This window comes from Lepidochelys kempii, chromosome 26 (assembly GCF_965140285.1).
Source record: "Lepidochelys kempii isolate rLepKem1 chromosome 26, rLepKem1.hap1, whole genome shotgun sequence".
Classification (NCBI taxonomy): Eukaryota; Metazoa; Chordata; order Testudines; family Cheloniidae; genus Lepidochelys; species Lepidochelys kempii.
In genome coordinates, this window is record NC_136405.1 from 14,034,442 (window position 1) to 14,059,063 (window position 24,622).

The 24,622-nt window shown below is 62.0% G+C and overlaps 1 protein-coding gene across 8 annotated transcripts in view; it reads right to left on the reverse strand.

Moving 5' to 3' along the window:
• Positions 1 to 2,670: 2,670 nt before the first annotated feature.
• The window catches only part of CAMK2B (calcium/calmodulin dependent protein kinase II beta), a 142,167-nt gene continuing 120,215 nt past the window's right edge, over positions 2,671 to 24,622 (reverse strand). For 3 of the 8 annotated variants that reach the window (XM_073325407.2, XM_073325403.2, XM_073325401.2), the window contains 6 exons: positions 23,757 to 23,801; positions 14,725 to 14,773; positions 4,874 to 4,949; positions 4,535 to 4,629; positions 3,710 to 3,944; positions 2,671 to 3,284 (listed from right to left, as the gene is read on the reverse strand). In XM_073325407.2, the coding sequence (XP_073181508.1) occupies positions 3,712 to 3,944; positions 4,535 to 4,629; positions 4,874 to 4,949; positions 14,725 to 14,773; positions 23,757 to 23,801 (498 nt within the window). In that variant the 3' untranslated portion in view covers positions 2,671 to 3,284; positions 3,710 to 3,711. Of the gene's footprint in view, positions 3,285 to 3,709; positions 3,945 to 4,534; positions 4,630 to 4,873; positions 4,950 to 8,707; positions 8,822 to 10,271; positions 10,401 to 11,602; positions 11,732 to 14,724; positions 14,774 to 23,756; positions 23,802 to 24,622 lie in introns of all 8 variants that reach the window. The other 5 variants (XM_073325408.2, XM_073325404.2, XM_073325406.2 and 2 more) reach the window with 3 other exon arrangements.

Below are 24,622 nucleotides of genomic sequence, written 5' to 3' on the forward strand. Positions count from 1 at the left end.
TCGACCTGGGGTCGGGTTGCCCAGAAGGTGGGTTCTCGCCCGGCGGCCCTGTGCCTCGCGGGTTCAACCAGCGGCAGATGCTGCACGGAGCGGACAGACGTGCCTCTTGGTGCTCGGAGATGCTCTCCTTAAACCCCGGCTGCTGGGCAGTCTTTGTCTGTGGGGAGCCACAGCCCGAGGCAAGGAGACGCCAGGTCATGGTAACCACCGAGTCGCGACAAACAGCACGGAGATCGCCGCAGGCCCAGAGCGTGCGGCCCCGGGACGGGAATGACCCCCCCACCATACCCTCGGCTCGGCGCACGAGAGCCACTGTGCCGGCCCCTCGCGACGGGCCCGGCTCGCACGCAATCGCCCAGCGTGGGCACAGGGCGCGCCCACGGCTGGCACACGCAGGACCCAGCCCGCGAAGAGGAAAGGGTGGTTGTGGCCGCGGGCTGGGGGGGAGAGAAGTTGGGGGGGGGGTTAGTTCGGGATGTGGTGCAGTTAGTTTCTCTAGTTGTAGCTCAGCCCCCAGAGCCCCCTCCCAATAACAAAGGGAGGCCGAGCCTCCCGGCCAGCCCCACCCCCGCCCCCCATTAACACAGCGCCCGTCCCATCCCCCATGCTCTGCCCCCCGATATAAACGATAACGCCCGGATTGGCTTGCCACAATACGCAGACCACCCCCGGCACCCCTTCCCCGTGGGTCATGCGCTATCCTGTACTCGACCCCCATGAGGCCCACGCCCCATCCCCACAGAGCACACTGCACCCCCTGTGCCCTATCCCCACAGGGCACGTGCCCCCACGTCCATCCTGTGCCTGATTCTCCCACCTGCTTCTTGCCTGGGCACTTTCATGCCAAGTGGGCTTTGCCCCTTCCCCGGGCAGTTCTCCTCCACACTCTGCACGTCATGGCCAGTCACCTGGACCCACGGTGCCCCTCACTTCCACCGGGCAGTGCTGGCCCCACGGGGCTGGAGCGACGTGTCCCCCGTTTGCTCCTCTAGGACTTCCTGCTGCCCTGTGAGCAAACTATCCAATTCCCCTGGTCCTGACTGCCCATCACATCCCCCACCTGCCCCGTGCCCCCCACTGCCCCCGTCCCCACCCCAACTGCCCCCGTCCTTCCCCTACTGCTCTGCCCACCACTGCCCCTCCACCAGTCGCACCCCTACTGCCCCGGCCCCTGCCTCACCCTGACCTACACCTGCCCACCGCATTGGACCACCCCTTTCCTCCTGCCCCACCCTTACTGCCCCCACCTACCCCCAGCGCCACCCCCAAAACCCCGCCACCTCCAGAAGCCCCGCCCACCTGCCTGTGACCCGTCTCTGTGCCCAAACACTCTGCCCCCTGCTCATGCCATGGGAGACGGGGATCCCTGAGCCATCGCATGTGCGCCAAGCTGCCCAGGGAGTCAGGAGCCACAGGCTCCGTCCCTGCCTCCCACACCAAACCTGGGCTTGCCTCGCGGGCGCCACGCGGCTCCAAGGACCCCACTGAGCGAGCCCTGCCAGGGCACACGGCCAGCCCCATCCCACAGAGCCAGCGGCCCAGCTGGGAGCAAGGCTGCAGGGCTCCAGGAACGAGCCCCCTGCCCAAGACCTCGGTGGTGCCAGGGTCTTTCCCAACCCATTCCCCAAAGGCCACTTCAACTGGGACCTCTGGAGCGCGCCCCACGCGGGTACGTCGCCTGGCACTCACACGGCCCACGGGCACAGCCGGCCATGGCAGCAAACGGGACAAGGCCGGGCTCACCAACACGCTGAGGGGCTGTAAGCCCAGCTGGCTCCACAGAGCAGAGGTCGGGCGCTGACGAGGGGGGGAGCCCACTGTTGGCCCCTTGTGCCTGTTCAACACCCCAGCCCCAGCCTGTCCCCTTTGCCCCTACCTGTGACTCAGCCCGGACTGTCCAGCCAACCCCTCTCTGGGAGAGGGGCCAATCGAACATCCCGGGGGTAGCAGTGGCAAGGGGCTGAGCTGGGATGGGGGGCACCGGCTCATTGAACATGGACAAGGCAAGGAGGAGGAGGGGACCCAGATGCAGCAGACACGTGGAAGGGCAGCTCAGCCCCTCGCTTTTGAGGGAGTCCAGCCCCAGAGCCCAGGCCTTCGAGCTGGAGACAGGACCAGAGAAACCCCCGTTTGGTTTCCTCTCCCCTGCGGGGAATCTGACGGAGCGCTGGCCAGAGGTGGGCTTAGCTGGAGACCACGGCTCCCCTGGGACTGGGTTGCTGGGACGCTGGAGATCCCCTGCGGCCGCTGGGGGAGCAGGATTGGCCCTGCTGCACTCTGCGCTCCACCTAGGGCCTCCCCGCCCTGCCCGTCCCTCTGGAAATTCAGCGTCCAGCAATAGCCGAGAGAGAGGCCTTGGCGTGTCACCCCTGTGCCAGGCCTCCAAGCTCTGCCACTCCCCACCACCTCGGGACCGTCCCTGAGCAAATCCCGGCACAGCCATGCCACCAGCAGGCGAGGGGGTCGGGGGAGTGGGTTCATCTCACAAGATCTGGGCCTTGGCAAGAATTTGGCATATCTCCACTTCGCGACACCCCCTTCTCCACCCCCTGGTCGGCGGTGTATAGGGAAAGCCAGCCGTCGGCTAGCGGGGGGCCGGGGTGGGCATCCAGGCCCAGCAAAGCCACGGCTCCAGCGACCAAACCCACCAAAGAAGAAACGAACGAGGCGTCCGAAGAATAGTAATATCATCGTCATCGTCATCAGAACAATCCACAAGCACAGCTAGAAGGGGAAGATCCGGGGATGCCCGAGCGCTCGGGAGCAGAGTCCGCTGTCGAGGAACGGTTCGAAAAACAGGTCACAGATGTCCAAGCGCAAACACGACCACGGGACACGACCACGGGGAAGGTCCATGCTTCGACAGAGAATGCAAGTCGTCTCGGCGGAGCGCCGCTCAGTGCGGGGGCGGGCAGCGCGGGGGGCGGGCGGCGCGGGGCTTTGGAAGGAAGGTTTGTATCAGAGTTTTGGAACATTTTCATCGCAACACCCGTTCACCTGGCTGGACAGACACGGGGGGGGCTGGGGAGAGGGGGCGGCTGGGTCTGGAGAGGTCACGGCCGGGCTTGGGCGCGGGGCGGGGTTGATTGGTTGGTTTTTTTTTTTTTGTTGCTGTTGATTTTTTTGTTGGTTTTGTTGGGGTTTTTTCTGCAAACACAGGCACTGGAAGGGGGCAGGGGGGACACGTGCATGCGGGCGCGTGCTCGGCACCGCTGCTCCCGGCTAGCGGCTCAGCTCAAATCACCGTCTCCTTCGGGACGAAACCAAAACAGCCAGCGGTAGCTCTGCAAGACACAAACACACACATGCCGTGGGCCGTGCCAGCCCCGCAGAGCCCGTGCCGGGACGGCCCCCGGGGCAGACGCAGCGGGAGGCCCCAGGGGCTCTGCCCCGGCCGCAGAGCTGCGTCTACACCAGGGTTTGGCTGCCGTAGCGGGAGGGGAGTCTTGTCACTCTCCAAGCCAGCAGAGCTTCCTAGTGTAGACCGGGCCTAGCTGCTCCTGCTGCGGGCTTCCACCAGAACCAGACCTGCTGACCCACCCCGTCGAGGGTCCCTCCTCGTGGGCACAGCCCCCTCTGCCAGCCCAAAGCAGGGTTGGGTCAGCAGGGGCTGGTTCTGGTCGCACCATCCCTGGAGCAGCACCGGTGGGGGTGAGGGTGGTCCGCCCGGCGGGGGGGGGGGGGGGTGTCGCTCGGGCCTTGGCCTCACCTTCACTGCAACGGTGCCACGGGTGCCCCCGAGCAGTGGAAGTGGACGTTCTGCCACTTGCCGTCACGGCGGTGCCAGACGCGGGTCTCCTCGGACTGGCTGGTGCGGGGGCGGCCCTGCCCGTCGATGTACTGCGTCAGGCGGATGTAGGCGATGCAGGCGGCGTCCTCCCCGATCACGTGCACGTGGGGGTTCAGGATGGTCGTGTGGATGGGCTTGTTGTTTTTGGATAACACTGGGGAGGCAGAGAGGCTCTGTGAGCCGGGGGGCGGCCTGCACCCCCGGGCCAGGGGGACGGGCCCACGGGACCAGCGGTGAGCCCGGGGAACGCAATTACAGCCTGGGCGGGTCGTGGGGGGTCCTGGGGTGGGGGCAGCTCTTGGAGGATCATGGGGAGGGGGCAGGTCTTGGGGGCAGGGCTGTGGTGAGGCCCACTGAGTCAGAGTCAGGAGGCGTCTTGCTCTGAGCATCAAATCAAGGGCCAGGGCCCAGCCAGAAGGATCCTGGGTGCTGAGCTGGGTTGGGCTGACAGGACCCCTGGGCGCCAAGCCAGGCCAGCCAGCAGGACCTCTGAGCGCCAAGCGGGGCCAGGGGGCAGGTCCCCCCAAGTCCTGTGCTGTGCTGGCCGATACGACCACTGGGCACCGTGCTGGGCCGGCTGCCAGCAACCCCGGGCACTGAGCCAAGCCCAGCCAGCAGGCCCCCGAACCCTGCGCTGGGCTGGCCAAGGTGAGCCTGGAGGCCGAGCTGGGCTGGCCGTCAGCACCCCTGGGTGCAGGCTCCGGGGGGCCCAGCCCGGCCCTGGCAGTGGGCACGCTCACTCACAGTTTTCGAAGTAGAATCGGTGGAAGTCCATCCCCTCGACCAGGTTGCCCAGGGCTTCGGGTTCGAATGACGTCAGGCCTGGGTCGCAGATCTTCCTAGAAGGGAAGAGCTGGGCGGTGAGCCACCGGGCAGGGCGCCTGGCCGCGCCCCAGCCCCACCCAGAGAGAACCCGCTGCCCCTCCGCCGGGACCCCCCATCTCCCCACCTGGCGGGCAGGGCCCCTGCCTCCTCCCCCGCCTGGGCTTGGCTCTCAGCATGGCCCGGGGGGTGGGGTGGGGCCCTTGCCCTGGCTGCCCGCAGAGCCCCCCACCCAGCCCCGCTCGGCCCCCGGGGACTCACGCGTAGGCCTCGAAGTCCCCGTTGTTCACGGCCTCGATCAGCTGCTCGGTGATCTTGATGATTTCCTGCTTGCGGGCTGCAGGGCGGAGAACGGGGGGTGTCAGCAGGGGGCGGGCACCGGGGGGAGCCCGTGGCCCCCTGGGCCAGACCTGGCCGTTACCCACGGGTGGGCTGGCTCATCGCGACCCACCGTCTGCTGGTCCGGGGCAGAGCCCGGCACACGGGCCTGCCCCCTTCCGCCCTGGCCGAGGCGCTGTGTGTGTGGGTGTGTGTCTGGGGGGTGCATACGGGGGACGCCCGCTCTGGCCCTGCCTGGTGGGCGCCCCCAGGGCTTCTGCCTCCAGGGCCCACAACCGGGCACCGCCCACCAGAGCAGCATGCCCTGAAAAACCAGTCAGCTCGAGTCCCTTCCTCACACCCTCCCGGCCCAGCCCCATAACCCTCCCACGCCCCATACCCACCATCTCCCCTGTGCCCCATATCCAGCCCGGGTCCAGAAACCTCCCACGCCCCATTCCCAGCCCAAGGCCACAAGCCTGCTGCACCCTATGCCCACCACAGCCCTCCCATGCCCCATGCCCACCCCTCTGGTGCCCCTTGCCCAGCCAAGCCCTATAGCCCTCCTGCAGCCCATGCCACAAACCGCCCCCACCCCCCGTGCTCCATGCCTGACCCCCATCGCTGTGAAGCAGGCCTGGGGGGAGGAAGGGGGCCTGGGAGAAGCCCAGGCGACCCATTTAGCTCAGCGCCCATGCATTATGCAGCAGAGCCGCGGCTCAGCTCCCCGCCAAGGCTGGCTCCTCGGAGCGGCGCTCGGAAACTTCTGGCCTGCCCTGCGGCATCCATTTCCTGCCCCCGGGCCCCGCTGGGATCCCCCCTCCTTCCCCACGGGCCTGGCAGCCAGCCAGCCCTGCCCCTTGTGCCCTCCTGGGCTGGGGCAGAGCGGAGCTGAGCCTCTCCAGGGGGCAGGGGTTGGGGTCAGGGCATCCCGCCCCGCTCCCAGTCACAGCGGGGCGAGGGAGGGGAGATGCAGGCCCTGAGATACTTCAATCCAGTGCAGTGGGGGGTTCTAGTCTAACCCCTCTCTAGCCGGCACCCCCGGCCTCAAAGCTCCTAGGGGCCTGGAGCCTGCCCCAGAGGGGCTCTTCTTGCCAGGCACCCCGGTTCCCCTTTCTCTCGCTGTCTGGCCATGGTCCCTGCTCGCCCACAGAACAGCCCCTGCAAGGAGTGATGCGTGGGGACACCCCCTCCCTGCCCAGCATAGCTGGGGGAATACACGGGAGGCACACCAGGCATCAATACCACCAGCCGTGGGCAAGGGCGAGGGGCCAGCTGGCCCGCACGGAGGAGTTGCACAGTCATGGCCCGTCTCGTCCGGGCTCCTGGCTGCATCAGTGGCCAGCCCCAGGTGGTTCAGCAGAAGCCAACAGTGGCAGATGGGGGCTAATCCGTCTCCCTCCATCCCTGCCTGAGGCTGGTTTTAGCCCTGAAGCACGAGCTTTGCTATCCCTTCTCAAATTCGCTGCCATTAACTGTGCTGACTCTGGAGGTTCTTGTTAGCCACACAACCGTCTCATCCTTTTTGACTCTTGTTCTTGGCCTCAACTGCTTCCAGTGACAGGGAGTTCCACCGGCTAACGGTGTGACAAAACAGCTCCCTTTATCGGTTTTGAATTTCAGTGTCCCTGAATGTTGCCTTGTTCTTATGTTTGGAGATGGGAGAACAGACGCTTCCCCTGCTTTTAGCTTATGCTTTTAGCCGGTCCCCTCTTATTTGTCGCCTCACGAAGGGAAATGAGCCCAGTCCTTTAAATCGCTCGTCACAGGAGTGTTATTCCAGGCCCTTGTTCGTTCCCATGGTGCACTGAGCTGGGGGGCCTGGTCCTGCCCACCAGAGCCAGATGGGGCTCCCCCACTGATTTCTAGAATGGCTTGATAGTATTTTTCGGAAGTGTCTAAGAAAGCCCCTCTAAGCCACACGGCCCGGTGGAGCCAGGTGCGTGTGAATAGCATTTTGGGGCTGCAGGTCTCTGGGTGGGTCTGCGTGGGGAACTGACGGCTCGGTTATTAGTTACAAGTCATGTTATTGTAGCCACGGTCCAGGTACCCAGCTCAGGCTGACAATACTGCTGTGGTTAGACCAGGACAGCTCCCCGCACAGACACACTGACCCCAGGGCTGGACAGCTGCAACTAGAGCCAAACCCTCAGGCCAGCCGATCTCTGTGGACAGGCAGGCCCAGGGGGCGTGGGACGCTGCGGCCCCTCTGGGCGCCGTGTGCCAGGCTTCTCCTGGCTCCCTTGACCATTGGAGAGGGATAGGGTGAGCGAGGCCTGGCCCAGACCCACAGGAACATCCAGCAGGGACTTCCCAGGGGCAAGCCCATCCCCACTCCTCTGCCCAACACACTCCCCCCCCCCCCCCGAGAGCCTGCACCCATCCTTCTTGCCTGGGGCCCTCCATGCAACTGCCCCACTGCTGAAATCCCCAGGCCCTCCTCACTCCCTGCCTATGGGGCTTCCCCCACAGGCCCCCTGCCCTCCGCTGCTCACTTCCTCACCCGGACCCAGGTGCTACCCTACGTGCTCTCCAGGCTGGTCCCCAGACCCGCTGGCTCGCCATCCCTGCCCCTGCTCAAGCTCCAGCCCCCCGGTCCCCTCCACAGCGTGGGTGCAAGAGCCTTCTCCCCTGCAGCCTCCCGGCCTCGCTGCCCTCATTTCCAATGGCACTGGTAACCTTTGCTCCTCCCGCACCCAGCCCACGCACTACAGCCCCCTCCCGCTCAGCACCACGCGGCGCATGCCGTGTCCGGGCCCAGCTGGATGCCAGGGTCCCAGCCCAGGGCCTTGACACTTTCGAGGAAGAGGAGATGCGAGGGGCCCTTGGGGTTGAGCCCTTGTGCTGTAACCCCGGCTCCTCTCTCAGATTCACACCACGCAGACGGGAGCAGAACTAGGCCCCCTGAACGGCGCCAGGCTGTGGCCGTATCAGGACATCAGCCCTGGCCTGCGGGAGGGACCTCGCGCCCTGGGCCCCGGGTTGAACAGCCCATACCCTCTTGGGATCAGCCAGCCAGCACCAGTCCTCGCTGCCCAGAAACCACCCAGCATGCCCTCCTGGGGCAAGTGCCACAACCCCTACTGAGCCTTGCTCCCCTGCCCCGGGTCTGCCCCCCACCCCTGAGTTAATTCAAATCCCTGCCCCTCCACATCAGCTCCGGCTAATCGTCCTTAGCACCCAGCAGAGCCTTCAGGGGAAGGGAACGCTCTGTCCCCACCCCAGCCCGCTCCAGAGACTCCCCAAATCCTTCCCTGGCCCCAGCCAAACCAGCCCTTACCTGGGAGCCTGCCGGCCATGCCTGCTCCTCTCTGCTCAGCTCCCCACCCCTGGCTCAGTGCTAGCTGCCGGGCACGGCAGCTCCCATTCCCTGTGTCTGCCCCTGTCATCCAGCCCTGTAAACGATCCACGCCGGGACTCCCGGTGCCCAGGACACCCGCCTCTCCGCTCCAGGGAAACAAGTGTGAACCTGAACTGAGCAAAACTCTCCTCCCGCCAGCATGTCCCAACACAGCTCTGCCGACGCCCCTCAGTCCTGACCCAGCAGCCCTCTCTGATACCCCCACTCCGCCCCCCGACTCTGCCAGTGGCCCTCCATGCTGCCGTGCCAGCCCACTGGTTCCAACCTGGGCATTGCGGACGGGTTTGGGCTCCGTGCCAGGAGAGGACACACTGAGACCCAGCCCCGGGGCAGCTGCCAGGGCAGATTTCAGGGCGGATCCAAGCTGGGTGACTGAGGTCGAGCCGCAGCCCCCCTCCCCAAGCCCCACTACTTACGCTGGGGAGGCAGAGGGTTCGTGACAGCTGGAGATGGGCAGGGCTGGCTGGCGGCAGTGTCCGGGGGCCCGGAGCCCCTCCTCACCGTGTTCAAAAGGTCAGAGAACCTGGCGGCTGGGCCGGGAAGGCCGAGAGATGGGTGAGAAGATGCATGGAATGGAAAGGTGACACGGGGAGGAGCCCAGGGAAAGACGGGATTCACCTGGCCTGGGACGCATGCCCTCCCCGCCAGACCCAGTCACGGCAGCACCGAGGCCGGGCGGAGCCCCTCGGGCACGGGTCTCTCCCCAGCACCTTCCGGCTGAGCAGAGGAGCCGAAAAGGGGAGAGCGCTGGTTGTTTTTACATTCAAAAATCCAGCTCTCCGGAGCGCAGACCACGCAGGGCTGTGATCGAGGTGCCAGGGAGGGGTTCGGGAAGGGGAGGGCTGGTGAAAGCCCCCCGCTTTTGTTTATGGCCCTAGTAATCCACTGGGGGCTGCATGTTCCTGGCTCCCCTCGGTGCCCGACCTGCAGGGATGAGTTTGTTCCAGCCCCAGCTGGAGAGTTTTAGCTCAAGCTCGTGTTTTAGCTGGACACAAATGGCCCCTCTTTGGTGGGAGATGTGGCCCCGAGACGCCCCCCCCCTCCCGCCCCAAAGACAGCACCACCGAGTCAGGGACGAGCCTGCTTCTAAAGGCAAAAACCAGCAGGAGAAGCCTTGATACCTGCCCTGCCGGCCCTTGGCACCATGCTGGAAAGGAGCGAGGGGCCCCAGCCCTGACTCCCCCATCCCCGTGGTGGGGTGGCTTATGGGGAGCGGAGCGGCCCGCACCGGCTTTGCTCCAACTGTGTGCAGGGCTCATGGCGCAGCATTGCCAGGCGGGCACTGTGGTCGCTGCGGCACTCAGCTCTGCAGCGGGCGTGGGGTGGGCACACCCTGTTGCTGTTTAGCCCAGCGAAGAGAGGCCAGCTCCTGGCCCGGGCACCATTCGGCAGCGGTGAAATGGGGGTGGCGGATGCCCACGTTGGGACCTAGCCGGCCCCGCCTTGGTGAGGGGCTGCGGTGGGCAGAACCGCACCAGAAGGGGCCCGGTTCCTTTCAAGCCAAAGGAGACAGAGCATGTCTAGAGGCCTTTGCTTTGGCCCGGAAGAGGGACAGTGATTGGGTCCCGCTGGAAAACCCTGGGGCCCGTTGCTTGCCCAATCCCAGCAGGCACGCCCGACTAGAACCGGGGCTGTCAGCTGCCACTCGGACCAGGGGGAATTGCCCAGGCTCAGAGCGGTGGCAATGCTCGGGGCAACGTCCCCGGTTGGCTGCCCTGGGATGGCAGGCTCAAGGCTAAGGACAGGGGAGTCCCCACAAGTCGTGTCCAGCTCGGCCTCCACACACAGAGCACAGAGCAAACGCCCGGCGCTCAGACCAGGAGCCCCGAAAGAAGCTAGCGAAGGGGCAGATGAGCCGTAGTCCCCACCGCATGCCGCTGGGAGGCACCCGACGGGCGACTTCACCCGGTCATGGCGACCACAGAAACAAGCACAGCGCTTCCAGTGCCGAGCCGCAGGCCCCCCAGCCCTGCTACTTACGCTGGGGAACAAGCGGGTTCGCCACGGCTGGAGACGGGCAGGGCTGGCTTACGGTAGGCTGCGGCCCCTCAGTGTCCGGGGGCCCAGAGCCCTTCCTCACCGTGCTTAAAATATCAGAGAACTTGGTGGCTGGGATGGGACAGACGAGAGAAGGATGAGGAGACAGGTGGAATGGAAGCGTGACGGAGAGGAGGAGTGCGGGGAAGAGCCCGGAGCTGCGGGGAGGCCAGGGGGCTTTTTGAGTTGGCTGGCCCAGCCGCACTGGTTCCGATAGCCAGCGTGCCCTGCGCTCTGCCTATGACCCTGGGGAATGGGACTGGTCTGTGGTTTAGTGTCAGGGCTCCCTAGGGGGCTGAGAGCCAAGAACGCCTGGCTTCGAACCCCAGCCCTGCAATGGACTCGCTGCGTGACTTGGGCCGGGCGCACAGTGGTACCTTGCCATTCTGGGGATGGTAATGATTAACCCCCTCTTTAGCTCTGTGTCTGTACAGCGCCTGGCGCAGTGGGGTCCTGGGGCACGTGGACGTGCCAGTAATACAGTGACCTCTCGTGCACGAGTCTGGAGGCCGGTACTGGGACGATCAGTAGAAGGGAGCGATGCTGGCAAATCCAGCTTATAACGCTGCTGTTTGGAGGGGCGCAAGGCAGCAGGAGGCTAAGCCAGCAAACAAGTTCCTGATGAAGTGGGGAGAGAAATGCTCAGCTCTGCTCCCCTGGGGTTTAGGGAAGAGTTCAGGCAGCATCCCAGGGGAAATGCCGGCTGACTTCAGACAAGTACTGCAGGAACGGGTGGAGGGCAGAGATGAAAGGGAAGAGGTCGTGCTGGGGAGGGGGGCAGCATGGCAGGGGCTTTAGAGCGAGTCTCGCGATGTTTGCTCTCTCTTGAAGCCCCAGCTCCTGGAGGCAGGTGATTACCAATAAAGGCTCAGCTTTCCCGCCACTGGCATCACCTGCCTCGCGGAGAAAAGCTTGGCAAGTAACCTAAAGGCGCAGAAACCGGGCGGCAACGAAATGGAACCCAACCTTCATTGGGTCTTTTTTTTTGAAATCTCAGTCAGGTCTGACGAGGCCACGTTCCGGATTCTGAGGGCCTGGCTCGTCCTGTTTGATTGTCTTACGCCGGCAGCCCTGAACGTGAGCGTCTCCGGGAGCCGGGCCTTCCAGGAAAACTGCACCCATTGCAAGACTCACTCTCAAAGCACGAGAGGCGGCAGATCCGTCTCTCTAGCTTGGCTCCTGGACACCGGGACCTCCTGCCCAAGCCCCAGGGGACAGTCACCTGCAGGGCTGATTGTTCTGCCACAGAGGCCCCAGTCACACCCGCTACTTACGCTGGGGAGGCGGAGGGTTTGTGACAGCTGGAGATGGGCAGGGCTGGCTGGTGGTAGGTTGCAGCCCTTCAGCATCCGGGGGCCCGGAGCCCCTCCTCACCGTGAATAAAATGTCAGAGAACCTGGCAGCTGGGACAGGACAGACAAAAGAATGGAGAGAAGGATGAGAAAACAAATGGAATGGAAAAGCGGCAGACAGGAGGAAAGCAGGGGAGGAGCAGGTGTGGGAGGAGCAGGTGTGGGAGTAGCTGGTGTGGGAGGAGGGTCTGTATTGATTTCCAAGAGCAGGGCTTCTCCGGTGCTGTCAGGGACAGGGAGCAAGGCTATGGACTCCGTGGCGCTAATTTCCCTCTAAGGACCCCTTGGTATTAATACCAAAACCAACCTGCCGTGGCAAAGCCCCTCGGTGCCACAAGGGGCTAGCCCAGGTCGTCGCCTTGCGGCAGGAGAAGGCTGCATTCGTCCTCCAGAACCCACCCCTGCATCCCAGTCTGGGCAAGGGGTGGGGGGGCAGGTGACGGGCGGAAAGGAAAGGCTCCCGGGGCACTTCACTGCGTCGAGATGAACGCCTAACACGCTAAACGCAGACCACGCCTCCGTGCTGCCCAGCTGAGTGGGCACAAAGGGGCCACAGGCAGGCATCCCCTGGTGCAGGCAGCCCCTCTGCCCAGACACAGGGCTCTGTGCCAGCTCCCGGCAGAGTGGAGACCAGAAGGGACGTGGCAGGAGCAGAGAGCAGTGCAACAATTTTGCACCCTTTGCAAAGGCCCAGAGGCTGGGGTGCGATTTAGGGCAGCCCTCGCGTGCTCCGGGGTGGGGTGGAGGGGATGTATCTGCCCCCGCAGCCGCTGAACAGGGCAGAGTGGCTGGGGTTACTCCCTGCCCTCTAGGTGCCCTGTCCTCAGCATGGCTAGCCATTATAATCCCCTCCCTAACCTGGATCCCAGGCGAGTCCTGCCCTGCGTCCACCCGCACGACAGCCAGCCCCAGCACGGCTCTCCTGCCGGAGCCGATATCCCACTTCCCGGCTGCGTCCCCGTCGGACACTGACTGTGGGCCCCTGGGCCTGCCTGATGCCCCACACGAGATGGCAAAGCCCCACGAGTTCCCCCCGGGGCCCAGGCAGGGTTGTTCCCCCAGGACGTTTTCTAGCGCTCCGGCCACGGGGCCACTTGGGATGGGAGAGTGGCTGGACGGCCTGTGTGGGAGCAGGCCCTGCACCCCCAGGACGAGCAGTCCAGGTGACTTACACAGGGCAAGAGGAGATGGGCTGTACCAGGGCTCTTGGCTGGGGAAGTGGGGGAGAGCGAGCGGATACAGCAGGAGAGGGAGAGATCCCAGGGAAAGGAGGAACGCTGGGTTTCACACTGCGGGCTGCGGAGAGATGACCGTGGAGCCCTGAGGGGGCATGAATACAGAGAGAGAGACTGAGGCCCCAGGCTGGGAGCCAGGACTCCTGGGTTCTACGCCCGGCTCTGCCCCTGACTCCCAGGTGCTCCATGGCATCGCCCACTCTCTGACATGGGGCTGGTGACCCAGAGCCCCGCCAGAGGCTACGGGGAATGCTGGCCGGGATCCCGCAGCCCAGGTACCTAGGGCGCAGGAGCTGTGGAACGGCAGAGAAAATCGGTTTGAAAACCAAGCCCCAAAGCCTGCAGGAAAAGGGGATTTCGACCTGGATCCCTGGGGGAGTCCCAGCTCGGGCCAGCCCAGCACCGGCAGGAAACAGGAGAGGAGCCCAACGGCAGCCACATCGGCATGCAGCAAGCTCCAGCCCAAGGCATGCAGAGAGACTCCGGCCCAGCCAGGGCACACAAACAGCGCACCCTGTCCCAGACCCCCCGGCACACGCAGAGCGATCCCCCTCCCAGAACCCCCCACCCCCGGCACACGCAGAGCGAGCCCTGTCCCAGAACCCCTCACCCCCGGCACACGCAGACCGAACCCCGTCCCAGAACCCCCACCACTGGCACACACAGAGTGAGCCCCGTCCCAGACTCACCCCCCCACCCCGGCACATGCAGAGGGAGCCCCATCCCAGAATCCCCACAGGCTCCACATTCCCAGCTTCTGGCAAACAGAGGCTAGGGACACCATCCCTGCCCATCCTGGCTAATAGCATTGATGGACCTATCCTCCATGAACTTATCTATTTCTTTTTTGAACCCTGTTGTAGTCTTGGCCTTCATAATATCCTTTGGCAAGGAGTTCCACAGGTTGACTGTGCATCGTGTGAAGAAATACTTCCTTTTGTGTGTTTTAAACCTGCTGCCTATTAATTTCCTTTGGTGACCCTAGTTCTTGTGTTATGAGAAGGAGTAAATAACACTTCCCTATCTACTTTCTCCACACCAGGCATGATTTTATAGACCTCAAGCATATCCCCCCTTAGTCATCTCTTTTCCAATCTGACAGGTCCCAGTCTTATTAATCACTCTTCATACGGAAGCTGTTCCATCCCCCTCATCATTTGTGTTTTCCTTTTCTGAACCTTTTCCAATTCCAATATATCTTTTTTGAGATGGGGCGACCACATCTGCAGGCAGTATTCCAGATGTGGGCGTACCATGGATTTATATAGAGGCAATATGATATTTTCTGTCTGATTTTCTATCCCTTTCTTAATGATTCTCAGCATTCTGTTCGTTATTTTGACGGCCGCTGCACATTGAGTGGATGTTATCAGAGAACTCTCCGCAAGGACTCCAAGATCTCTTTCTTGAGCGGTAACCGCTAATTTAGACCCCGTCGTTTGATAGGTATTGTTGGGACTCACCCATGGAATTCAGCTCCGGGTCCTCTCCACTGACTCCTGCCAGTTCTGAGCCACGGCAGTGCCCCAAGCTGGGTGAACCCCCCCAAACTGCCCCTAGATCCCACAGGATTGAAGTGTCTCTGGTTCAGTGTCCCCTCTCCTGTCTCTGCCCCCTCGTCTTCCCCAGGCCCCCCGCTTGGCCCCCATTCTGCCCCCTTGCTCCCAGCCGACCCCACAACTGCCCTTCTCCTGGCTGATCACTCAAGGCTGCTAACACAGAGACGCCAGCTGGCGGGCACGGCCTGCCACACCTTGCTGCCCGGCCAGCCCTGGGGGGCACCTGGCTGGCTGCTGGCGGGGCTGTTACCTTTCGTGTCCTCGTCCTCTATGGTGGTGTTGGTGCTGTCGGACGATTCCTGCGAAGACAGGCGGGAGAGGGAGAGAGACCAGAGAGAGCGTTAGGCAGGGCTGGGCCAGGGTCCCCCGGTGTCCGGGCCAGAGCCACGGCCCCAGCTCAACCCACGAGCCTTGTCCTGCGTCTGCCCCACATGTGGCCCCTCTGGGAGTGGTCTATTAGGGCCCCGCTCCTGCCCACTCTTGAGCCGGGAGTGATGCTCAGCAGAACTGTGATGTGGCAACCCCCTTCAGTACCCCCCTGTCACGGAGTCCCCGGGCGAGGCTCTGGAACTGCTCCCCAGGAAGCCAGGCAGGACTCTGGGGAAGTCTCCTCTCGGGGAGCAGCCTGTCTGCAGGACACACAGCTCCCCCGGCTCCACCTTCCTGGGTCTGACCCCGGAGCATTCAGCAGCCTCTGCCCCTCCGTGTGCTTCCCACAGCCAGTCCGCCCATACTGAGTCCTGGGGAAGCCAGAGGGTCCTGCCCCCCAACTCTGTAGTCAGACGGGACTCTCAGCCAGCCAGGAGAACAGAAGGTTTATTAGACAACAGGAACATGGTCTAAAACAGAGCTTGTAGGTGCAGAGAACAGGACCCCTCAGCCGGGTCCATTTTTGGGGGGGAGGGGGGGTGAGCCAGACAACCATGTCTGCACTTCACTCCATGTCCCGGCCAGCCCCAAACTGAAACTCCCTCCAGCCCCCCCTCCTCTGGGCTTTGTCCCTGTCCCAGGCCAGGAGGTCACCTGATTCTTTTGTTCTCCAACCCTTCAGCTCTCACCTTGCAGGGAGGAAGGGCCCAGGCCATCAGTTGCCAGGAAACAGGGTGTCGGCCATTCTCTGTGTCTAGACTCCTGCACACACCTGCCCTCTAGGGCTCTGCAAGGATCATACACCCTTATCCCACCACCTAGATACTTAAGAACTGCATAGGGGAAACTGAGGCACCCCCACAATATTCAGAGGAAACATTAAGAACAGTCCCGCTTTGTCACATCTCTCCCCCATTCGAGACCGAACTGAGCGGGGTCACTTTAGCCGGTGACCTGGGGAAGTTCAAAGCCACCAACGTTCCCATGGATGTCCCAACATCTCTCCTGTTCCTTGGTGGGAGTTACACCAGGCCCTTCCAGTTTCACGCCCTCCCTTAGGTCGGGGGTGGTCGATAGCACTCGCATGCCACATGTGGGAAGGTTTATGCAGCCCATGCCGTTTTGCCACCCCAAAACACCCGGGGGTCAAACTGGGATCGGGTCTTCTCCCAGCACTCTAGTCTGGAAGGCTGCAATTCGGGCTCTCTTGGTTAAGAGCCCCCATCTTGACCTGGGCCACATACTGTTCACTTACAGAACTAGCATGGAGACATTCCTCTCTCAACAACCTTGTCTCCCCAACAAGCTGGCCCAACACAGCCACTGGGTTATAGGTTATAATGTTCAACTTTCTTAACAGCTTTCACTCCATCTGAGACCTTCTCAGAGCTATCCGCACTGGATCCTTCAACAGGAAAGTCAGTGGATCCATTCACAACTGAAAATTTCTGGCTGTTAGGAACTGAAACTTTCTTGATTAAATCACTTTCACACCCTTCAGTTGCAGAAAACTGCTTGCAAAGACTCCATGAGGATTCCTTTCCCTAGGGCTTTTCTATGCAACAATTCACCCCTCACAGAAATTCTGCTCTTACCCTCTTCACCGAGGGCTTGCTCTCTAGAGGAACACTTTCCTGAGCAACAACAGACTCTTTTTGGGTCTCCCTTACATTCAGAATTATCTCTGGCCCATCCGGCGGATTCCTACACAATCCCCGTTCAGGCAAACTGACAGACTTCCTAGATCCGAAGAAGTGAGCTGTAGCTCACGAAAGCTTATGCTCAAATAAATTGGTTAGTCTCTAAGGTGCCTCAAGTTCTCCTTTTCTTTTTGCGAATACAGACTAACATGGCTGTTACTCTGAAACTTCCTAGATAAAAGGTTAGAAGCATTCTCCTTCCCTTTGCCACACACAAGTTCAGGAATCTTTTCCTTCTTGCTACAGGTTTCCACACCCTCAGTAGGTAACACAATCACATCACCTTCACACAGGGCCATTCTCCCGAGCAGACACAAACTTAGGACCATTCCCTTCCTGGGCTTTAGCTGAATCCAGAACCAGCTCTGAGACAACTGCACGACCCTCAACCATCACAGGCTGAAAGGCCCCTTCTGTCTGCTCCACAGACAAAGAAGAGCCGGACACACTTTCTCCTTTCCCAGCTTGGGATCTCATTCCCCTGGTCCCAGCACACAGGGCTGGTCACAGACAACTGCTTGGAGATCAGGGTAGCTCCCTCCATAGGCAAGTCAATACCCCTGACAGACACAGGCACGTTTCCTTCACTGTCACACTTCTCCACCCAGCTAACAGGTAAGATCCAGGGACACTCATCTTCCACTCTCCTCGCCTTCCCACCCTGCTGACTAGACACACCCATCAGCTCACAAGGCTGCCTAGGCTCATCCAGACTTTCCTTACCAAGCACCTTGCCACTCCCCACAGATCCCCTGCCCTGCCTGTGTCTCCCCCCACTCAGCTGGGGTCTCAGCTCCCCCCTTGCTCAGCGCTGCCCTTGCTGTCCCAGTGGGGTAGGCAGCGAGCTCCCTGCTTTCCTCACTACACCAGAGCCAGCCTGAGCCCCTGAGCCCCCCTCTCCGGTGTGCAGGGGGGCAGGGAGCATCTCTCTCTCCCACCCAGCCCCAGGGGGCTGGTTACAGGCAGGCAGGTACCCTGAGCCTAGCGGCTCCTCCCCCCTGCCAGCCAGGTCATCTGCATTTTCACTGACCATTTCCCTCTCCGCCGATTGGTTCCCTGGATTCAAATTCAAACCCTCGGCCGTTACAGGAGCAGGGCCTGGATCCTGTCCCAAAGAGACACAGTCACCCCACAACAGGGTCTCGCAGCTGGTGTCCTGGAGCACCCCAACGGCCGGCCAGCCCCACCCCTCCTGGGTCTGCACAGGGATCTGGGCCATAGGCAGGGCGAGGGGCTTCGTCCCTGGGACCCTCACCCAGCTCACACAGCCCCCCAGCGTCTGAGGCTGCACCACCCAGGGCCTGACAACAGTTCTCTCTGTCACAGGATCTCGCCACCCCAGGAATGTCTCCCCATTGACCATCCCCTTCCGCTCCCACTGGGGGTCTGAGGGGCCTGGCCCAAGGAAACTCCACACAGACATATAGGTTGGGGTCAGGAGTGGGATCCTGTCCACCTCCCCACCCATCTGGCTGACGGAGTCTGTGGCCTTGGGACCCAGCAAGGGAGCTAGACACCGGGGCTTTTCCACAGGGTCCCCCTGGTTCAAATCTCCAGCCTGCTCAAAGGCAGTGAGGTGGCATCCACATCCCCCCCTCCTCAACCAGGGGCAGCAATTTAGTCTCGAGGTTCCCTGCGGAACTGGCCCCCCGGGGTCTATCCCCACTCACCCCTGGGAGGTCCCCTAGGCCTCTCCGCTCCCCACCGCCAGTTCATGCTGCTGCTGCTTCTGCAGCTCTTTCTCGGGCTCTCGCTGTCTCCCACAGTCCTCTTGCTCTCTTGGACTCAGCTCCAATCGCGTCTGTCTCTGATCCCCCGATGGGGAACCCGGTCGTGAAGACCCTCGTCTGGTCGGGGACAGGAGTCTTGGGGATGCCTGGCTCCCACTCCAGCTGCTCCCAGATCCTGCTATAGCCCCAGTTGGGGTCAGGAATCTGTCCCTTAGAGTGGTCATCCTCCTCCAGCTGCACGATGAACTGTGCTTTGGTGAACTTTCCAACGCTCAACCCTCTCTTTTTGCACAGGGTTACAATGTCCTTCTTAAGGAGACGGTGACAGGCCCTCACTCCGCCCTTCCCAAGTTGTTATGGACTCACAGGCCCGTGTGCTCTCAGCTCCCCACGGTTTCCAGGGAGAACCCCTAGTGTGCCAGCCCTTCTCGAGGTCACCACCTCTTTGCCAGGGTCGAGCTGCAGACTCCTCTGCCCCTTGGACCGCTCGCTGCAATCCCCAGGGGAACCCTGTTACTGCAAAAGTCCTTCTCTCTCCCCGGGCCAAGCCGCAGGCTCCTCCGCCCCTGAGACTGCTCACCGCAGTCCCCAGGGGGACCCCATTACTGCACAGTCCTTCTCGCTGGTCACACACTCCCAGTGGTTAACCGCCCCCCGAAACCGCTCCTCTCTGAGCCTTCAGCATGCCTGGTCCTCGGCAATCCCCCTTCGTGTTACTGCTCCCCAGTCGCTTACTGCAGGAAGCGCCATCCACGGGGTTCAGTACATCCCACCGCTGCCACCAGTCGTCACGGAGTCCCTGGGCGATGCTCTGGAACTGCTCCCTGCAAAGCCAGTGAGGACTCTGGGGGAATCTCCTTTCTGTGAGCAGCCTGTCTTCAGGGCAAAAAGATCACACGGCTTCCACCTTCCTGGGTCTGACCTCAGAGCATTCAGCATCCCCTGCCCCTCCGTGTGCTTCCCACAACGAGTCCACCCAGGCAGGGTCCTGGGGAAGCCAGAGGGTCCTGCCCCACAACTCCGCAGTCAGACGTGACTCTCAGCCAGCCAGTGAAACAGAAGGTTTATTAGACGACAGGAACATGGTCTAAACCAGAGCTTGTAGGCGCAGAGAACAGGACCCCTCAGCCGGGTCCATTGGGGGGCGGGGGGCAGTGAGTCAGACAACCCTGTCTGCACTTCACTCCATGTCCCCAGCCAGCCCCAAACTGAAACTCTCTCCAGCCCCTCCTCCTCTGGGCTTTGTCCCTTTCCCGGGCCAGGAGGTCACCGGATTCCTTTGTTCTCCAACCCTTCAGCTCTCACCTTGCAGGGGGGAAGGGCCCAGGCCATCAGTGGCCAGGAAACAGGGTGTCGGCCATTCTCTGTGTCCAGACCCCTGCACACACCTGCCCTCTAGGGCTCTGCAAGGATCATACACCCTTACCCCACCCCCTAGATACTTAAGAACTGCATAGGGGAAACTGAGGCACCCCCACAATATTCAGAGGCAACATTAAGAACAGTCCTGCTTCGTCACTCCCCCCCCAGGCCCCTCAGATCCAGGCCCCCAAACCCACGCTGGGGCCCTCAGAGCCACGTTTGTGACCTTCCCTGCTGGGGCCTTTAGGAAGATATATCTTCCCCCAGTGGGGCCTTAATTCCTCCCTGGAATGAACGGGAGTGGCCCGGAACAGCTGTGCCCACGATGGCAGCCAGGCACAATCTAGTCAGCTGAAGATCTGGCCCCAAGCCCCTCACCGTGGTATCGGGGCGGGGAGTTCTGCTTGCCCTGACGCTCCTGAATGAGGGGCACTGCTGCTAGCTAGCCCGGGGGGGACTCAGGCATGGCTCACGGTAGCCAGGTCTCTCTTGAGGCTCCCACTCATGCCACCTGCCTGCAGCCCTGCCCCTCCAGCGCTGGTGCGGCAGGGAAGGACGGGGAACAGCGCCAGGGACCCCTGGCAGCGCCAGGCAGGACTGCAGGGAGAAAAGCTGCCCTTTGACTCTGGGCCGACAGCCCTCCCCAGAACCCTTCCTTGGGCCCCCCCCCCCCGAGCTCCGTCCACTGGTGCTCTGGATCAGGGTTTCATGCAGCCCAACCCTGCGCCATCAGCAGGGAGGCAGGAGCAGCGTGCGGCCCGGGTCTTCCCCCCCGGCAAGAGGCTCTGGGGAAGGAGGGCGGATTGCACAGCCCTCCAGAACGAAGGGAAAATGGAATCTGCCCTTTTCCAGACACATTTACATCAGGTGGCTGCGTCCGGACTTGACTGGACAGCAAACGTTTCCCACTCTCACTCCAGGCAGCTGTCGCCTGTGTTGGAAAATCCCGTCGTGTCCCGACCCCAGGAACAATCCCAGCTCCGGCGGGGGGGGGTCATGGGAAGACGTGACCTTAGGTGAGAGCCTGGAGGCCAGCCTCAGTCAGCACGGAAGGGGAAGGAGAGGAACCGCCCCTGTTACGGCACCTTCCGTCTAGTTTAATGCACGGCCAGTCTCTTGGGTTAAGGGGAAGGAACAGCTCGAGTGAGGGGTTTTGCTGGGAGCCCCCTCTCGTCCCGGGCCCACTGAGGAGGCCTGCTCTGAAAAGCTGTCGGACACGAGCGCTTCCCAGCCTGTGCAGACGGGTATCAAGCCAGCCTGGGCTGGGAGCCACACCAACGAAGATGGGCAGGAAGTGCCCAGGCAAGGCCAAGGCCTTGGCTTCGTGTCTAAAGGATGGGGCCATCTGGTCACCAACGTCCACCGCCAAGCAGCGAAGGAGCCTGAATTCAAGCCAGCGACCAAGGCCCCAGCACCATTACCAACGCTCTGAGCTAGCCAGCCCCTTTAGCGAGAAGAACGTGCAAAACCACGCAGCCAGCCCCGTGCCCGGGCCTTCAGGAGCTAGACGAGACCCATTCGATCGCCCGGTCTCCCCCAGGAGCCTTTGTAACAATGCTGCTCCGTATGGCACACTATCCCTCTGTGGCCTCGCTATTCCCACCACATCTTCCATTGCTTGGTAGGCAATCGCCAGCCCTCGGGCCGCAATGTGGCGTGGGGCAATGGAGAAACAGACCCAAGTCCAGTCTATGCCCTGCCATCAGTTGCCTTCCCTTAGAGTAACTGAGACGTAGCTAATTATTGGGCCGATCTGCCAGACTTGCACGGTGGGAAAAAAGCCCTTCTCCCCTTCTCCTGCCGCCTCCCCCCGCAGTAAAATTTTAAAATCATCAAGCCACAGCTCGGCCAGGGAAAAGGCCCTTAAACCTCCCCCTGCCCCCTCAACTGGAACAGAGACGCCACCTTCCCTCTGACCGACACCAGCTGCCAAGTTTGCTGTCCAGGGCAGAACAACCTGCATGGCAAGGCTGCCTGGTGCCACCTGGACAATGAGACAAAAAGGTCTCTGGAGACAATAGGCCAGGTCCTGCTCACTCCACCTTCCCTTGTTCGTTCACTTACGCGGTGAGGAAAGCAGCTAAGAGGCTGCCTGTTTCTCCACCGAATTTCTGCAATGCACGAAGGGGAACAAAACTAGCTCTGTGCTCCCGGTGGTTTCCGTGTGATGTAGAAAGCCCTTTTACCCTGGAGTCTCTGCGGCGACCGGCGACCCAGCCGGATTGTGACAGCACGAATCAGAGCAGAGTGAAGCTCAGTGAACTAAGGGGGAGTGTAAGAATCTCCCCGGCTTTGCAGCCCTTTTTTATCCGTCCCAGAGAACCAAACCAAGGGCACAGACCCGGCCGTTGCAGGGCACCTTTAAGAGACAAGCTCCTTAAAAAGCAACTCCTTACGGATGCTGAGTGACTGGTGTGTCTAGCCCAGACGCTGGGGCAGGGTCTAGGCCCTGCTCCTTTTGTATTCCTCGGGGGGGGGGCAAAGGGAGCAGAGGAATTACAATGCCCTACCTGGGGACGTACTGGTCCCTGCTGGGCGCACACCTGCCAGGGCTGACCCCAGGTCCCTTGATACACGGCCTGCGCTGGAGACATGCCGTCAGCTATGGCAGCATCCTGCTCTCCCGGCCGTCGACACAAATTAGGCGTTGCTCCCCCTCAATGGGGCTGCGCTGGGGGCAGGTTGATGCCGGGGGAAGCAGCCTGTGGCCCACGGGGTGTTCCCTGAACAGCACTCTCGGCTTGGGATCAATCAAGCCGTGGGGCACTGGCCCCACAGACCAGGGTAAGGGACCGATCAGGCTATTTACAAAAGCTGCACAGGAAGGTGGAAAGTCCAGTCAAGGGGACACTGAGGCAGATACAGTGCTGGGGCAATGGATTAGCTCCGAAGGGCCTGAGCCTGCACACCCTTCGCCGCGAATGCACTGCCCAGCGAGGCAGGAGGCTGCAGTGTCAGACAGCTGGACCAAGCGGGCAGGAGGGGACAGAGGGCAGGGAATTGCAAAGTGTGAATCTGCCTGTGCCCCCTGCCCCGGGGAGTGGGTATGGCCAGATGCGCCGAGGGAATGAGTCGGAAGTCGGGGATGTCAAGGAAAGATAAATCCCTGCAGCGGAGGATGGGTGAGGACGAGATGCAGGCTTGGGCAGAGGTTGGGGCTGTGTGAGAGCAATGGATGAACGTGGCATGGAGGGAGTTTGTCAGTCCTCAGCCAGTCCCATCTCTTGGGCTGTCTGCTCACTTTCCTCTCCGTGGCTGTGCTCGGAGCCGGCTCAGGATCTCTGCTCTCGGACTGGCTCCTCTGGGGTCAGAGCAGAGGCTCCCCACCCCTCTCCCAACCCTGAGCAAGTGCCCCACTTCCAGCTGGCTGCCGGTTGGGCCAACGAACCCACCCCCGCCCCCTGGATAGCCAGACTCCCCCAGACCCCGGTTCTGCGACTATAAACATGGCTCTAGGCCTGTTGCTGCAGGGTGAGGAGAACGCAGAGGGGCAGGCCCAGCAATACACCATGCACCTCTCCCTCCGAGAGGCAGCCAGCGCATGCTCCAAGCACGGACCCCAATGCCCCCATGGGGCTCTGAACCCTGAGCCACTAAGGCTGGAGCAGAATGGGAGGCAGAGCCCCCAGCTGGCATCTCCCCACCGACTTCAGGGGCGTTTGTGCCTGATTGGTAACAGTGCGGATGAGGAGGGGTGGTCCGGGGCGGGATGGGGGGTCATCTCTCGCTGTTAGCAGCAATTCCACAGACCTGGTGGGAGCGAACAGCAAAACTCCCACCGACTGCACTGGGGCAAGGTTTCCCCCAAGCTCCCCAGTGTACATCCAGGGTCTACCCTCCAGCCTGCTCACCCACAGACCCTGCTCCTCTGCAAGGAGGCCGATGCCCAGCGGAAGCGTCTGATGGGACGGCTTCGGTTCAGGGCCAATCTACGCCCCTGGACAGCTCCCCGAGGGGCACCCAACTCCTGTTCTCTTACGCTCCAGAGAGAGACCGGAGCACGCTAAGGAGGAAAAGCCTTAGCCCAGGCTCGGTCCCCAGAGGGGAGAGCGCACAGCTGTGTCAGAACCTATCCAAGCTCGCAACGGGGCCAAGGGCAAAGGAAAGACAGGCACCAGTACCTTAATGCCGTCCACGGGGTTATGGATAACGGTGGTTTGAGGCTCCTATGGAAGAGAGACAGAGGAAGGAGAAGAGAGACAGAAAGGAAGGAAAACAGTCGTCGTTGGAAGAGAGGGAAAGATGGATCAGAAAATGGTGACAAGAACGTGAAGGGGAAGGGGGGAGACGGAGGGGGGACGGACCCAGAAGAGAGCAGGGAGGAGGTAGGATGGAGGAAGAAAAGCAAAAAGTAATTAGTTCAGCAAAAGGCAAATGATTAAAAAAACAGAGAGTGGCAGAGTAAACCAGGAAGAGAGAAACGGGGGGGGGGGGGGGGGCTGGATCTCCATGAATGAAACTGACTCATAGCCCAAGCCATGGCGAGGGCGGCGTGAGCATCTAGGCGAAGGGGGTGGGGAGGAAATGGAGAGCGTGAAGCTGAAATTGGATCGGAGCCCTCTGAGGCAGGGGGGCACGGCAGGAAGGAGGCAGGGCTGCTGGGGATCTGTGTTGCCAGCACCCCGATACAGGCTGCCCCAGGGAGCCCTGCAAGTCCCCGTGAGCCCAAGAGCGGTCTCGAGGGCAAGGCCAGCGCCACTCACAGGGAAGGGGCACCCTGCTCCATATGCCGTCGGGAAGGCAGCTAGTTGCCCAAGCATGGAAGGAATGGCCCTTTCAATGCGCCTGTCTCTGGGGAGCGCTCTCAGCGATCATCAGCCAGCCCAAGTCTCAGCCTTGAAGGAGCCTGGGTCCAGCCAGAGGGGAAGGGCCCTGCCAGCCCTCCAGCCGGGGGATTGTCTTTGCTGCAGCCTTGTGTTCGGGATGTGCGGCCCTCACCTCTCTCGGCACCCAAGGGCTTGCAGGTCGGCGGCACAGAGCTCTAACC